The sequence below is a fragment of the Phyllobates terribilis genome, unplaced genomic scaffold (assembly GCF_046119375.1).
Source record: "Phyllobates terribilis strain yellow unplaced genomic scaffold, ASM4611937v1 Scaffold_2__4_contigs__length_985480577, whole genome shotgun sequence".
NCBI classification, from domain to species: domain Eukaryota; kingdom Metazoa; phylum Chordata; class Amphibia; order Anura; family Dendrobatidae; genus Phyllobates; species Phyllobates terribilis.
Genome location: NW_027362762.1, coordinates 344565572 through 344580990, shown reverse-complemented (window position 1 = coordinate 344580990; position 15419 = coordinate 344565572). Strand labels below are relative to the sequence as shown.

Sequence of the window (15419 nt, the reverse complement as noted above, 5' to 3'; positions counted from 1 at the left end):
TTCTTAGATGCAGCATGAAGCAGAGCTGAGAAAGCTAACCCTGCCCACAAGAGGCTTTCTATGTACATATTTAATCTATTGACATGTGAGCTGCTTCTCACAGGAGGTAGCGGAGTCAGCCTAGCAAGCGCATACCATATAGTCTGGATAATAATCAACAGGTGATAAAACCTCCATTGTAAGTAAAGAGCACACAGCCGGAGGGACTGTCAGCAAAAAATTAAGGTGGGAAGGCGTATTTAAATGATTGGCCCCGTCATGAAGCACCAAGCGGCAGAACTTAGTTTGAACAGTCATTCTGTGTTGACAGAGTCCCTTAAAATTGTAATCCTAGATTGTCATATCCAGTTTAAAGAGTAAAATGGTGAAGAAAATTAAATTAAACTCCGCCAAAATAGAAACATTTTGTTATAAAGGACAAAACCTTGCTTACCATTACGTGTCTCATATGTAAGATCTTCCATAAATACAACAACATCATGGTCAAAAGGATGATTGTACTGAATTTAAGAAACATAAATGCATTAACATTTTATGTCAGTGGTAAAACAGACATGATCAGTTATGACATTTAGGAAAGAACATTATATAATAGCCTGGCTAGAATACGTTTTATATAGCTCCAGCACAGAAGCTTGCAGTGCTGGTAATAAGCATAAGATGTAGGTACGGTTTTAAATCCTAAATTAATAAAAGGAACCTCTCAATTACCTACACTTTATTAAACATTGACACTATAATAGGAGCATGACAGAATCTCTTTAAGGGGAATCAGTCAGTAGGTCTTTGCTACCTCATCTGAGAGCAGCATAATGTAGGTAAAGAGAAGCTGAAACCAATGATGTATCACTTAGATTACTGGGTGCAGCCGTTCTGACACAATCAGAGCTTTTAGATTTAGCAATGCAGCAGAGCTGAGAAAGCTAACCCCGCCCACACCAGGCTCTGTGTTTAAAAAGTCCATAGACAGTGAGGTGCTTATAACTGTGGGGACGTTTCTGGACTAATGTAATCCAGCAATATTAATCTTAGTGATAAATCCTTCACAGTTAGTAAACAACAGAACGCACATTGACAAGTGACATTTCTGAATTCTGTGTTTCAGCCCCTATCTCCGGCTGTCTTCAGATAACATTGCAAAAACCTGCTGACAGATTCCCTTTAAAATTGCAACCATACTGGAGTTTTGTTTGGTGCGGGTTCTGGTACAGAGACCTCCACTGATCACTAAAACTGATGAACAGTTTCAGACTCTCCTCACAGACTGTAGAGGATTAAACAGGAAGCCTAGGGAACCAGTCTTCAGTCTCAGAAGAGAGAAGTGCTTGGCAGAATACTTCAGCTGCTCAGTGTTCGTAATCGGTGGAGGGTCTCAGCAGCGGAATCCAAATTAAGCAAAACTCCTGAAGGTGTCCATCACATATTAAACGTTATGTAAAAGTGCAGTTATTCTTGTAACAAATCAAAATGCAATTAATTTAAGTATTAATCTATGTACAGTAGTATGCAAAAGATTTACTCAGGTGTGGAAAAAAATGCTGCAGCGTAAGAATGCTTTAAAAAAATAGAAGTTTATAAAAATAAAAGTATCACTTAAAATGTGAATGAAGAAAAGAGAAATTTAAAAATCAATATTAGGGGTGACCCCCTTTTGCCTTCCAAGTAGCATAAATTCTTGAAGGTACACTTCCACTCAGTTTCTGAAAGAACTTGGCAGGGAGGTTGTTCCAAACATCTTGTAGAACTAGCCACAGATCTCTTGGGAATGTAAGCTTGCGCATATCTTGTCTCTTCATGTAATCCCGGACTCACTGAGGGCCATATAATCATTTCCAGGACTATTTGTCCTTCTTTACAGTGAAGATAGTTCTTACTAGCATTGGCTGTATACTTGGGGTAGTTGTTCAAGTCCCAGTTCCTTCAAGAACTGTGAGATGCTAACTGGAGCAGCGGCTTCAGGAAGCTCTCTAACCAGTTATTGGGGGTGGTTAAGGGACTGTGCCAGTCACCACTCACTTTACAGTGAGCACTGTAGTTACATCTCCTGCACAGTGATTGACAGACTGATATGCAGCATATGTTTGCAAAGCCGGCATGTCAATCAATGTACCGGGGAGTGACTATAGTGTGCTCACTGTGTAGTAAGTAGTGACTGTTACATCCCCTGCACTGCCCCGGTGACTGGAAGAGAGTGGCTGCAGGGAGAATATTACTTCATTTTCTCCCTGTAGCCACTGCTGCAGTAAGGCCGCCAAACATAATTTAAACATTATTTACCTACAAATTACACCTATATTTGCAGGTAAAAAAAAACAAAACACGCAATTCATACAAAACCAGACTGAACCAATCACTTTAATGAGGCAGATGGAGTCAATTTGGACTGCGTCTGGCCTCTGTTGCAGTGGTGGTCTTTTAAGGTGTGCACAAAAACATGATCAATCACACTTTTTTATGGTAAAAAGATGTCCAAAATGAAGGGACACCACCAGAACAGAGACCGGAGGGAGTCTAAAGTGACTCCATTTGCCTCATTATAGTGAATGGCTCCGTCAGGGGTTTTGTAGGAATCAAATATTTTTAGGGGATCAAGACCAGAAACCCAATTTTAGTGCTCAGTGTACAGCACAGGTTAGAAGTATGTTCACATTTTCAGGCCGAAAAAGAGCAGCAAAATGTGAACTTAGTGCACAGCAATTTAAAAATAAGTATGTGCATCAAGGCTCACTGCTTTATGGCGGCGCCAATAATTTAAATACACCTTCCCACCTGCTTGTTTTCCCCTCAATCTCCACGCTCCTTTATTCTTTGATTGACAGCTCTGGTTTTATAGAGCCAGAAAAGTGCAGAGATAGGTGGGAAAAAAAAAAAAAGCAGGTGGGAAGGTGTATTTACAAGATTGGCCCTGCCATGATGCGTTGAGCGCCTGTATTTTGTTTGCACAGTCATTCTGTGCTGACAGAAGCTGTAAGGACCAGCAATCGTGGGGAAACCATGGCTGTCTAGATATCGCTGTTGCTATTAAAACAGTGATCTGACCAATTGTGATTGAGGCAAGAGGAAAACCCTCCTGCAGTACCTATCAGTCGGCTCCGATCTTCTCGGTGATAACACTGAGAAGATCAGAGCCAAAAGAGCAGACGAGACCAGCCTGCTTCACTGTGATTGGTCTGCCTGTAATAACAGAGCAATCACAATGAAAGCCAAGTTGGACCAAAGCCGATTGGATCCTGAGCCAGCTAGCTGCATGGCTTCTGTGTAGGAGACAACAGTCTGTATTAAACTATCACTGTGCAATTTCATGTGGTAACAGTTTAAAGCAATTACATACATGCATGAAGAAGTGTTGTACATGTACGTTGGGGGATGCGGTACCATACGTGATTTTGCTTTAAGCATTAAACTTTCAGACTGTGCAGCCAGTGTGTCGTGAGCAGAATGCAAGCTCATGCATATGCATAGCATCATGCAGCAACTACCACCGGCCGATGCCGTACATATATGGGGCTGGAACCAGTTAATCAGACAAGCCTTATGGCTCCATTCAAATCTATTGGCGTGCTGTATTCCTTTAATTCATGAAAATTTCTGGTACGTTTCTAGGAAAGGTCAGAAGCTTTCAAAAACTTAAGGTATGCCATTTTTAGCCATATATACCGGTAGATTATAAAAAAAAAAGTAGATATACTCACTAACCTTTTTAAAAATGTCTTTCATTCTTGACTGAAATCCTTGCTCATTTCTCTCCAGTCCTTTTACGAAATTCCATTCTTCGTCAATCTTCTTAGTTCCAGGAGTCTATAGCAATGAACAGATACTGGATGGATATTTCATATGGTGCTTGTAACAAGCACTTTCGCAATTTACCACTTGCATTTGCAGCCGTTCTTGAGATACTAACATCTTGAGATGCTAACATCCTGGCCAACGTTATAAGTGCTTACAAGCTCAATAGAAAAGAGTTTATAAGCACTGTGCATGTCCTACTGTCAAACAGCAGTGGTCTGTCTCCAAGGCAAAGGGCTGTAAACAAAAGAAAAGTATTAAAAAGGAAGCTATTAATGACTGAACAACTGCGGTCAGGTAGGTTTTGCTCAAACGCTACGGTGTTTCAGAGAAAACAGCGCCCAGATGGCTTCTCCCAGTTGATTAACAGGTCTCTCTCTATGTACACACATAAGATATAAACATACTTGACTGCAATAGCTCAGCCAGGCTCTGACTCATGCTGAAACAAGCTGCATAAATCAAACACTGGAACTCTCATTTTAGGCAGGTATGTTTTTCTCTGAAATGCTGCGGTGTTTCAGCATACTTGCCCGAAATGATGTAGCCAGACTGAGTCAAGCTGCATGCAAAAAAACAACATATTGAAGTCCATGGGAAAAAAATCATCACGGAACAAAATACCCAACTAGTATAGAGCTTATATTCATGAATATGAAAAAATTGAGGACGAATTTGGCCTAAATGTACCAATTTATCTTTTTACAGAAATGTTACAGAAATGGTAAGGTAAGTAGAACCAAGTACGCTACCAACACATAACCTCTGTCTATGTTCCTGATACTTTCCTGACCAGTTTCCTGATTTTTCCCCCACTATCAGGAGATGTCCTATGTTTATGTGGCACCCCAGAGGGCCTGGTTGCCAGAGTGGTATTGCTTCCCTCAAAAGAGGTAATACCATGTCTGGAGGCAAGCAGGGGCCCTTTTGGTCAGGTACACTATACATGCAACACTTTCCTGGCTCTAGGCCAGCAAGGGGAGTTCCTCCCCTTGGCAACTGGTATCTGGGGGCGGGGTTAGTTTAGTCAGTGTCAAGGAGTTGAGTTTAGGACATCAAGGAGAGAGGAGCTAGGGACTGGAGCTGAGGAAGCTCGTCCTAGCCAGAATACACAGAGAACCGGACACCGGAGTCCGAGGCTGTGGGGTTTCCAGACCCAGCAGCAGATACCGCAGGGCAGGAGATTGCAGGTCTCCTGGCCCCCATCAGACGCCCGGAGGCTCAGCAGCACAGAGGGACCAGTACCGCCAAGGAGGAGCGAGGCATCCACAAGGCCAGAGTTGCCAGCCATACGGGTGAGCACAGCACGTTACACTCAGGGACGAGGGCTACAACACAGCTACAAGCAGAATAGCCAAAGAGTATAGCAAGAACGGCAGGCCTACAACTCCACCTGTCCAGGAGGACTCTATACTTGCTCCCAGACTGACAGGCTCTTACCACTAGTCAGTACTCCAGTCCAGGCCTGTTAAAAGTGTCATCAGTAAAGACCCTGGGACTGCACTGCACGGACTCTGTGGTTATTTCTGCACCGCGACACCCTGCACAACCACCATCATCCACTCACACTGCCCTGAAGCTACACCCTTCCTGTGGGGAGTTATACCACCCATGCTGCCAAACCATCAGCTTCAGGACTGTTCCGCAGCGGCGGCCTCGTTAGCCGCACTCCACAGGTGGCGTAGTAAGACATTATATATAACCTATACTACCCTTGGATTGACCGCCTGGGTCACAGACCGGGTCACTGCCACTGTGACTACAACCCCCAGCATCTACCGGCCCGGCTCCAGGTACCCCACGGCCCAGGGGGCGCGTCATTTAGATGTCCTAAAGGGACATTCATTTGAAGGGGAGGCTCAAATTCTGGCAATACCTGCCCAGTAAGAGGGCCAGGCACGGAATTAAACTCTACTAGCTGTGCAAGAGTACCTCAGGGTACTACTACTACTGAAGCCCTTCAGAAAGTTGAAAAAAAATGTTAATAAGGAAACGTATGGAACCACACTATGTGATTCCCTTCATATTCTAGAAAAAAAAATACCAGAATGCAAGAGGGTATGAGAGAGAACAGCAACTTGCACATGTTGGGGATCCTTAAATGAGTAGTCCGAACCTAACATTTCTTTTAATCATAAATGTCTATTTAATGTCATAATTGAATCTATTTTCTAATATACTTTACTTAAAAAGAACCTATTGTTTGGTCACTATGCTAACTGCCTTATTTTTATTTTTTTTTACCTACTTCCTGTTTGATGACGCTTTGTTTGAAAACTCCCAGTGCATGCTGGGATACTCGAATGAGACGTCATCAAGGGGGCAGAGGCTGCGATTATTGCAGCTGCCTCTGCCCCCACCCTGAAGCGAAGTCATCGTGACGTCCATTTCAGGGGTTGGACTAGTCCCTGCTCTACTGACCATGTGTCGGTTGTCCTTCTCCAGCTGTGACGGTGAAAGAGCGCACAGTCAGTTCACATTGTAAAGAAAAAACATGGTGACCAGCCCCATCCCCACAAGTGATGTCAAGCGATTGGACCGTTTATACAATGTAAGTAGCCTAGAAACTCTGAAACTGCAATGAGTTGTTAAAGGGACTGTCAGCACAGGTGCTCGGTGCATCACAGCGGGGCCAAGCATTTAAATACACCTTCCCACCTGATTGTTTTTTCCTTTCATCTCTCCCCCTCCATCCTCTGACAGCTCTGACTTCATGGGGCCAGATAAGGGTGGAAATAGATGGAAACCAAGCAGGTGGGAAGGTGTATATAAATGATTGGCCATGTCATGAAGCACTTAACGACTGTACTTGGTTTGAACAGTCATTCTGTGCCGACACGCTTTCTTTAACCCCTTAACCCCCGAGGGTGGTTTACACGTTAATGACCAGGCGAATTTTTACAATTCTGACCACTGTCACTTTATGAGGTAATTACTCTCGAACGCTTCAACGGATCCCCCTGATTCGGAGAATGTTTTTTTGTGACATATTGTACTTCATGATTGTGGTAAAATTTCTTCGATATCACTTGCGTTTATTTGTGAAAAAAACGGAAATTTGGCGAAAATTTAGCAATTTTCAAAATTTTAATTTTTATGCCCTTAAATCAGAGAGATATGTCAAACAAAAGAGTTAATAAATAACATTTCCCACATGTCTACTTTACATCAGCACAATTTTGGACCCAAAATTTTTTTTTGTTAGGGAGCTATAAGGGTTAAAAGTTGACCAGCGATTTCTCATTTTTCCAACAAAAATTACAAAACCATTTTTTTTATGGACCACATCACATTTGAAGTCACTTTGAGAGGTCTTTATGACAGAAAATACCCAAAAGTGACACCATTCTAAAAACTGCACCCCTCAAGGTGCTCAAAACCACATTCAAGAACTTTATTAACCCTTCAGGTGCTTCACAGGAATTTTTGGAATGTGGAAGAAAAAAAATTAACATTTAACTTTTTTCACAAAAATGTTACTTTAGACCCAATTTTTTTTTTTTATTTTCACAGGGGTAACAAGAAAAAAAATGGACCCCAAAATTTGTTGTGCAATTTCCCCTGGGCACGCAGATACCCCATATGTGGGGAAAAAACACTGTTTGGGCGCACGGCAGGGCTCGGAAGGGAAGGAGCGCCATTTGACTTTTTGATTGTAAAATTTGCGGATGCCATATTGCGTTTGGAGAGCCCCTGTGTGCCCAAACATTGGAGCTCCCCCATAACTGACCACATTTTGGAAACTAGACCCCCCAAGGCACCTATCTAGACGCATAGTGAGCACTTGGAACCCCCAGGTGCTTCACAAATTGATTCATAAAAATGAAAACGTGAAGAAAAAAAAAAAAAAAAAAAACACTTTCATTTTTATGAATCAATTTGTGAAGCACCTGGGGGTTCCAAGTGCTCACTATGCATCTAGATAGGTGCCTTGGGGGGGTCTAGTTTCCAAAATGGGGTCACTTGTGGGGGAGCTCCAATGTTTGGCCACACAGGGACTCTCCAAATGCAACATGGCGTCCGCTAACAATTTGAGCCGATTTTCCATTCAATTTGTTAGCGGACACCATGTCGCGTTTGGAGAGCCCCTGATGTGCCTCAACAGTGGAGCTCCCCCACAAGTGACCCCATTTTGGAAACTATACCCCTCAATGATTTTATTAAGGTGTATAGTGAACATTTTGAACCCAGAGGTACGACACAGAATTTGATAACATTAGGTCATCATATTGAATAAGTTGTCAGTAGTCTTGAGCGCAAGTGCTCGCTACTTGAGTTTGCATCGGGTACTCAGGTATGCACCATGTACAGTGTGTGCTCGAGTGACACGCTCGAGTCCCTCCTCTGCATGTTTCAAGGTTATTAGACACCCAAAAAAAAACATGCAGGGATCGCTCGTGCATGGCAGGCAATCCCCGCAAAGTTTTTTTTGGCCGCGAAGCATATGGGGCGGAGACTCGAGCATGTCACTCAAATACCCACGATACTCAATGCATACCAGAACACCCGATGCAAACTCAAATAGCGAGCACTTGCGCTCAACACTAGTTGCCATATCATCATCTTTTTTTCTTACTTTTGAAAAAAATCCCAACCCCATCACAACCCTAACCCCAAACCCCGCCCTAACCCTAGCCCAACCCTAACCCGAGAGTTTATTTTTGACGCCGTTCCTCGTGCGGTATAAGTGATTAGACGACTTTATTCTTCGGGTCGGTGTGATTACAGCGATATCAGAATCATATGGGGTTTTTATGATTGACAGCTGTCACACACTAAAAGACGCATTTTTTGTAAAACCTAGTTTTTGCATCGCCATATTTTGAGAGCTATAATTTTTCCAGATTTTGGCAGACAGTCATTTGACTGCTTGTTTTTTGCGGGATGAGTTGACGTGGTTATTGGTGCCATTTTCAGGCACGTGACATTTTTTGATCGCTTTCTATTCCGATTTTTGGGAAGCAGAATAAACAAAAACCAACAATTCAGGAATTGTTTTTTTTATTCTGTTCCGTGTGTGGTAAAATTGATAAGGCAGCTTTATTCTTCGGGTCAGTACGTTTACAGCGGTACCACATTTATATCGTTTTTCTATGTTTTGCACTTTTACATAATAAAAGCAATTTTATAGAAAAAATTTTTTTTTTAGCATAGCTTTATTCTGAGAGCTATAACTTTTTTATTTTTCGGCTGATGGAGCTGTATGGCGGCTTGTTTTTTGCGGGACGAGATGACGTTTTCAGCGGTACCATTTTTATTTATATTTGTCTTTTTGATCGCGTGTTATTCCATTTTTTGTTTAGCTGTATGGTGATAAAGCATTGTTTTTTGCTTCGTTTTTTGTTTATTTTTTTTACCGTGTTCACTGAAGGGGTTAACTTGTGGGACAGTTTTATAGGTCAGGTTGTTCCGGACGTGGCGATACCAAATATGTGTACTTTTTTTTTTTTTATAATAATATTTATTGATGGGTACATTATATTTTTATTTTTGGCGGATTATTTTTTTTCTTTTTTTTTTTTTAAATATTTTTACAATTTTTTTTCCACTTTCCGATAGTGGGACAAAGTAATAAAGTATAAAAACTATGGGACTTTCACTTTTTTTTCCTCTGATCGCCTGCATGGCACAGGAATGCAGCACCATCCCTGTGTCATGCAGGCTGTCCGCGCTGGACAGGGAGAAGATAGTTTGGAGATGCACTGCGCATGTCCAAAAAAATCTTCCTGCTGTCTGGTGACCCGGATGTTGTCATGACGACATCGGGTCGTCATGGCAACATCCTGGAAGCCACGGCAGACAGCGCTGGAAGCCGGAAGAGGAGGTGAGTATCGGCGATCACCTCCCCTTGCCTCCGCAATGCTGCGATGGACTTCGATCGCAGCATCGCGGGGGTTAATATGCTGGGAGCGGTGCGTGACTGCTCCCTGCACATTGTCACAGCTGACACCCGGTACTATCAGCTGATACCCGGTGGCGATTGTGCCCTGGGACTTAAGAGCCAGACCCGTATTAGTACGTCATGGCGATTGCGCGCGCACACAGGCTGTGCGGGCGTGATCGCCGCCGGGTGTCGGCTGATTGTCACAGCTGACACCCGGTACTATGAGCCGACACCCGGCGGCGATCGCGCCCGCACAGCCTGTGTGCGCGCGCAATCGCCATGACGTACCAATACGGGTCTGGCTCTTAAGTCCCAGGGCACAATCGCCACCGGGTATCAGCTGATAGTACCGGGTGTCAGCTGTGACAATGTGCTGGGATCGGTGCCGCACCGCTCCCGGCACATTAACCCCCAGAAGTGCGATCGAAGTCTATTACAGCATTCCGGAGGCAAGTGCCTGTACTCACCTCTTCCCTGGCGTCTCGAGTTGTCTGAGGCCGGGTCCCGTGGTTGTCATGGTGACCCAGATGTCGTCATGACAACATCCGGGTCACCAGACAGCCGGAAGATACTTTGATCATGCGCAGTGCACAATCCAAAGTATCTTCGGTCTCTGCAGCGCTGACATCCTGTATAGCACAGGGATGGTGCTCCATCCCTATGCTATACAGGCGATCAGAGTAAAAAAAGTGAAAGTCTCATAGTGGGACAAAGTAGAAAAGTAAAAAAAAAAAAAAAAAAAGTTAGAAAATGAAAATAAAAAAAATAATAATCCCCAAAAAATAAAAATATAATGTACCCATCAATAAATATGAAAAAAAAACAAAAAAACCCCCACAAAACAATAAAAGTACACATATTTGATATTGTCGCGTCCGGAACGACCTGACCTATAAAAGTATCCCACTAGTTAACCCCTTTAGTGAACACGGTAAAAAATATAAATAAAAAACACAAAGCAAAAACCGATGCTTCATCATCATACCACCAAACAAAAAAAACAAAAAACAAAACAACAAAAAAAAAGGGAATAAAACGCGATTAATAAGACGAATAAATAAAAAAATGGTACCGCCGAAAACGTCATCTTGTCCCACAAAAAGCAAGCCGCCATACAGCTCCATCAGCCGAAAAATAAAAAAGTTATAGCTCTCAGAATAAAGCGATGCAAAAAATATTTTTTCTATAAAATAGCTTTTATTGTGTAAAAGCACCAAAACATAAAAAAAGATGTAAACATACTGTCCCGAAGAATAAAGATGCCTTATTAATTTTACCACACGCAGAACGACAAAAAAAACAAACAAAAAAAAAAAAACACATTACAATTCCTGAGTTATTGGTTTTTGTTTATTCTGCCTCCCAAAAATCGGAATAGAAAGCGATTAAAAAATGTCACGTGCCTGAAAATGGAACCAACAAAAACGTAAACTTTTCCCGCAAAAGGCTCGAGGAGGCGGAAGCTTTTCACAATCTCATGCCGGTTCCCTTACTGGGAAGGACCACCTAACCACAAACACGTGGTCAAGTGAATGTGGCCAGGGATGGTACGAAGCGAGTCCACATTAAAAATGCAGCCATGGAGTGTCCGGGAACCTTCCCGCAAGTATGCAGCCAGCATTATACTAAAGAAAGATCCTACTGTTTTTTTTTACGTTATTTTTTAAGACAAATGCATTCACCAGGAAATGTCATTTTAACATTTTACAACCTTATCTGGCCATGTGGTGTGAGACACATCAGACACATCCTGTTTCACATCCTGGAGGGACTCTGAAAGTCACAAAGCCTATTTTTATAGGACCATCAGGCGGCCCTTATTATTCTTAAAAGGCCAGCAGTCGGCCCTCCCTATTGTTAGAGAGCCATCAGCCAGCTAGGCTTTGTGGTTCCATTATTAACAAGTGGGACTCCTATACTGTTATTGCAAATGCAGTGACTGCAAGGGCTGCCAAAAATTCAGACGCAACCCAATACCCTTTTGAAGGGACAGAGGAGGGTCTCAGTAAAAAAAAAAAAAAAATGTTCTCATTATAAAGGAGCGGGTCTCCTATCGTGGTAATGCCCAGGCTGTGACTGCAAGAGCTGTCAAAATTTGGGAAAAACCCCACTAACAGTTTAAAGACACATAGAGCAGGGCCACAGTAACAACAAATTCCCATTAGAAAGGAGAGGGTCTCCCATACTGTTTGCCTATGCAGTGAAGCAACGGCTGCCAAAGAGACGTAGAGGGCCTCATGAAAAAATTTTCCCGTTATTAGGAAGTGGGTCTCCCATAGTGTTGGGCTATGCAGTGAATGTAAGGGCTGAAAAAAAAAAATTGTGAGGCACTCCAATGCCCCTTGGAAGAGACGTAGAGGGCCTCAAAAAAATGTTCCCATTAGAAAGGAGCGGGTCTCCTATACTTCTAATGCCCATGCACTAAGTGTATGGCCTGACAAACATTTACCCCTGGGGGGTATACATGAACATACTGTATAAAAATTTTTTTTTTACGGGCATCATAAACACCCTTTAAAAAAATTATGTGGGTGTTGCATCACGGACCACGGTCACCCTGGTGAAATGGTGGTGGAAGATGAGGAGAAGGAGGAGGACCAGAGCAAATACCCAAAATCAGGAAGCGTATACCCATGTCTGGGTGTAAAAAGGTGCATGGGAATATACCTCCCAAGAAAAGACACTGGATTTGAGTTTATGTTACGCTGTTATCATTTGGTGGTGTTGAGAAGTCTGGCCCAATCCAGCCCGTGTTCATTTTTATAAGAGGCAGCCTATCAGCATTTTCAGTTGACAGGTGGATGCGATTATCAGTTATAATTCCACCAGCGGCACTAAAAACCCACTCTCATAAAAAGCTAGCGGCAGGGCAGGCCAGGACCTCCAAGGAGTAGAGTTAGTTCATTCCACGTATCCTGCTTGGATACCCAATAATTATAAGGCACAGAGGAATCATGGAGGATGTTGGTACAGTCGGCAAGGTACTCCCTTAGCATCTTCCCAAACTTTGCACTCCTTGTGAGAGTACCCGGCGCCTCAGGGCCTGTGCGATGGGAGGGGCTGAGAGAATTCTCCCAGAATTTTGACAGTGTTCCCCTGCCTCTGCTGGATTGGAGTGGCGTCTCTCTCACCTGTAGTCCTTGGTTGTCCAACGAACTGTGACATCTACCGCCAGCGGTTTCAGATGGGAATTTTTTTTTTTTTTTTTTTTTTAATAGTTCCGCAACAAGGGCCTTCTGGTACTGCCCCATTTATGTAGACCTGTCCGCCTCAGGAATAAGAGATAGAAAGTTCTCCTTGTAGCGTGGGTCTAGAAGTGTCACCAACCAGTAATGAATATCACCCAAAATTTTGAGAACGCGAGGGTCATGGGAAAGGCAGCCTAACAAACTCAGCCATGCGTGCCAGACTGCTAACAGGCAAGACTTCCGTGTCCTCCCCAAGAGGACGAGTGACCATGCTTTCCTCCTCCTCTCTGTCCGCAGGCCATGCACGCTGAACAGACGGTATGACAGTTATGCAGGTAGTACCATCTATAGTGCATGAAACTAGCTCCTGTTCTTCATCCTTCTCGTCACCCAATCCACGTTGGGATGAGATGAGGCTGGGCTGTGTGTAATCATCCTGTATGGTTCCTTGCTCCATCTCATCGTGCTCCGCCTGCAATGTATCCTCTTTGATTGTGAGCAGAGAGCTTTTCAAAAGACAGAAGCGGGATGGTGATACTAATTATGGTGTCATCGCCGCTCACCATCTTGGTGGAGTCCTCAAAGTTTTGGAGGATGGTACATATGTCTGACATCCATGTCCACTCCTGAGGTCTTATGTGTGGAGTCTGAACTGACTACCGACGGCCTTATTGATGCTGGTACTCAACAACTGCCATCTTCTGCTCATAAATCCTTCCCAACATCTGCAGTGTAGAGTTCCAACGCGTGGGGACATCACACACCAGTCTGTGAGCCGGAAGCTGCAAAAGCTGCTGAAACACGGCAAGGGCGGCTGAAGCTGTAGGCGACTTTCTAAAATGGTCACACAGGCGGCGTACTTTAACAAGCAGATCCGGGTAGGATTTGAGAAATCGCTGAACCACGAGGCTAAGCACATGGGCCAGGTATGTGTGTGAGCTCGCCTCGCCTCAGAGCCGCCACCAGGTTCCAGCCATCGTCACACACGACCATGCCTGGCTGTAGGTTCAGCGGTGTGAGCCACAGATCTGCCTGCTCTTTCAGAGCTGTCCACAACTCTTCAGCATTGTGCGGTTTGTCACCTAAGCATATTAGCTTCAACACACCCTGGTGCCGCTTGGCCGAGGCGGTGCTTCCAGCTTGTGACGGATGTGGTCATTTCAGAGATGGAGGCTGAGGTGCAGGAGCTGTAGACTGTGGGGGCAAACCTGATTGACCTAGGGCCTGCGATCCTTGGCGTCGGGAGGCCGTGTTCCATCCCAAGGTCTGACAAGGTCCCGGCTTCCACTATGCTAACCCAGTGTGCCGTCAGCAAGATGTACCATCCCTGCTCAAAAGCACTTGTCCACGTGTCCGTGGTTAGCTGGACTTTCCTGGTAACTGCGTTTTTGAGGGCACGGTTAATGTTTTGGGACACGTGCTTGTGTAATGCGGGGACGGCACACTGGGAGAAATAGTGGCGGCTGGGGACCGAGTAAAGACCGCCGCTATCAGGTTGCGGAATGCTTCCGTCTCTACGAGCCTAAAAGGGAACATTTCGAGCGCAAGCAGTCGTGAAATGTGGGTATTTAGTAGTGTTGCCTGTTGGGCATTGGCTGCGTATTTGCGCTTGCGTTCCAAGGACTGGGGTATGGACAACTGAACGTTGCGCTGGGACAAGGACGTGCTTCCTGATGCTGCTATTTGAGAGGGTGGAATGACAGGTGCAGGGCAAGAGGCATCTTCGCATGCACAACAGCGGAAGAAGCAGTGGTGCCACCCACAGACACTGTTCCTGGACCCTGGGGTTCGGCCCACAAAGTCGGGTGCTTTGCTGCCATGTGTCTGATCATGCTGGTGGTGGTCAGGCTGTTCGTTTTGCCACCCCTGCTGATGCTGGCCTGGCAGATGGTGCAAATGGCCTTTTTGGGGTTATCGGCAGAGTCTTTAACCCCTTAACCCCCCGTGGGTGGTTTGCACGTTAATGACCAGGCCAATTTTTACAATTCTGACCACTGTCACTTTATGAGGTAATTACTCTGGAACGCTTCAACGGATCCCCCTGATTCTGAGACTGTTTTCTCGTGACATATTGTACTTCATGATTGTGGTAAAATTTCTTCGATATCACTTGCGTTTATTTGTGAAAAAAACAGAAATTTGGTGAAAATTTTGCAATTTTCAAAATTTCAATTTTTATGCCCTTTAATCAGAGAGATATGTCACACAAAAGAGTTAATAAATAACATTTCCCACATGTCTACTTTACATCAGCACAATTTTGGAACCAAAATTTTTTTTGTTAGGGAGCTATAAGGGTTAAAAGTTGACCAGCGATTTCTCATTTTTCCAACAAAATTTACAAAACCATTTTTTTTAGGGACCACATCACATTTGAAGTCACTTTGAGAGGTCTTTATGACAGAAAATACCCAAAAGTGACACCATTCTAAAAACTGCACCCCTCAAGGTGCTCAAAACCACATTCAAGAACTTTATTAACCCTTCAGGTGCTTCACAGGAATTTTTGGAATGTGGAAGAAAAAAAATGAACATTTAACTTTTTTCACAAAAATGTTACT

The 15419-nt window shown here is 43.9% G+C and overlaps 2 protein-coding genes across 5 annotated transcripts in view; one reads left to right on the top strand and one right to left on the bottom strand.

The window, feature by feature from the left end:
• Positions 1 to 15419, top strand: part of MRPS23 (mitochondrial ribosomal protein S23) — a 79398-nt gene that overhangs the window by 45703 nt on the left and 18276 nt on the right. The gene's annotated exons all lie outside the window — the stretch shown is intronic.
• Positions 1 to 15419, bottom strand: part of HJURP (Holliday junction recognition protein) — a 50417-nt gene that overhangs the window by 27577 nt on the left and 7421 nt on the right. For 3 of the 4 annotated variants that reach the window (XM_073664588.1, XM_073664587.1, XM_073664590.1), the window contains exons 2-3: positions 3697 to 3798; positions 434 to 500 (exon numbers count right to left, since the gene is read on the bottom strand). In XM_073664588.1, coding sequence (XP_073520689.1) covers positions 434 to 500; positions 3697 to 3798 — 169 coding nt within the window. Of the gene's footprint in view, positions 1 to 433; positions 501 to 3696; positions 3799 to 3901; positions 4024 to 15419 lie in introns of all 4 variants that reach the window. The other variant, XM_073664589.1, reaches the window with a different exon arrangement.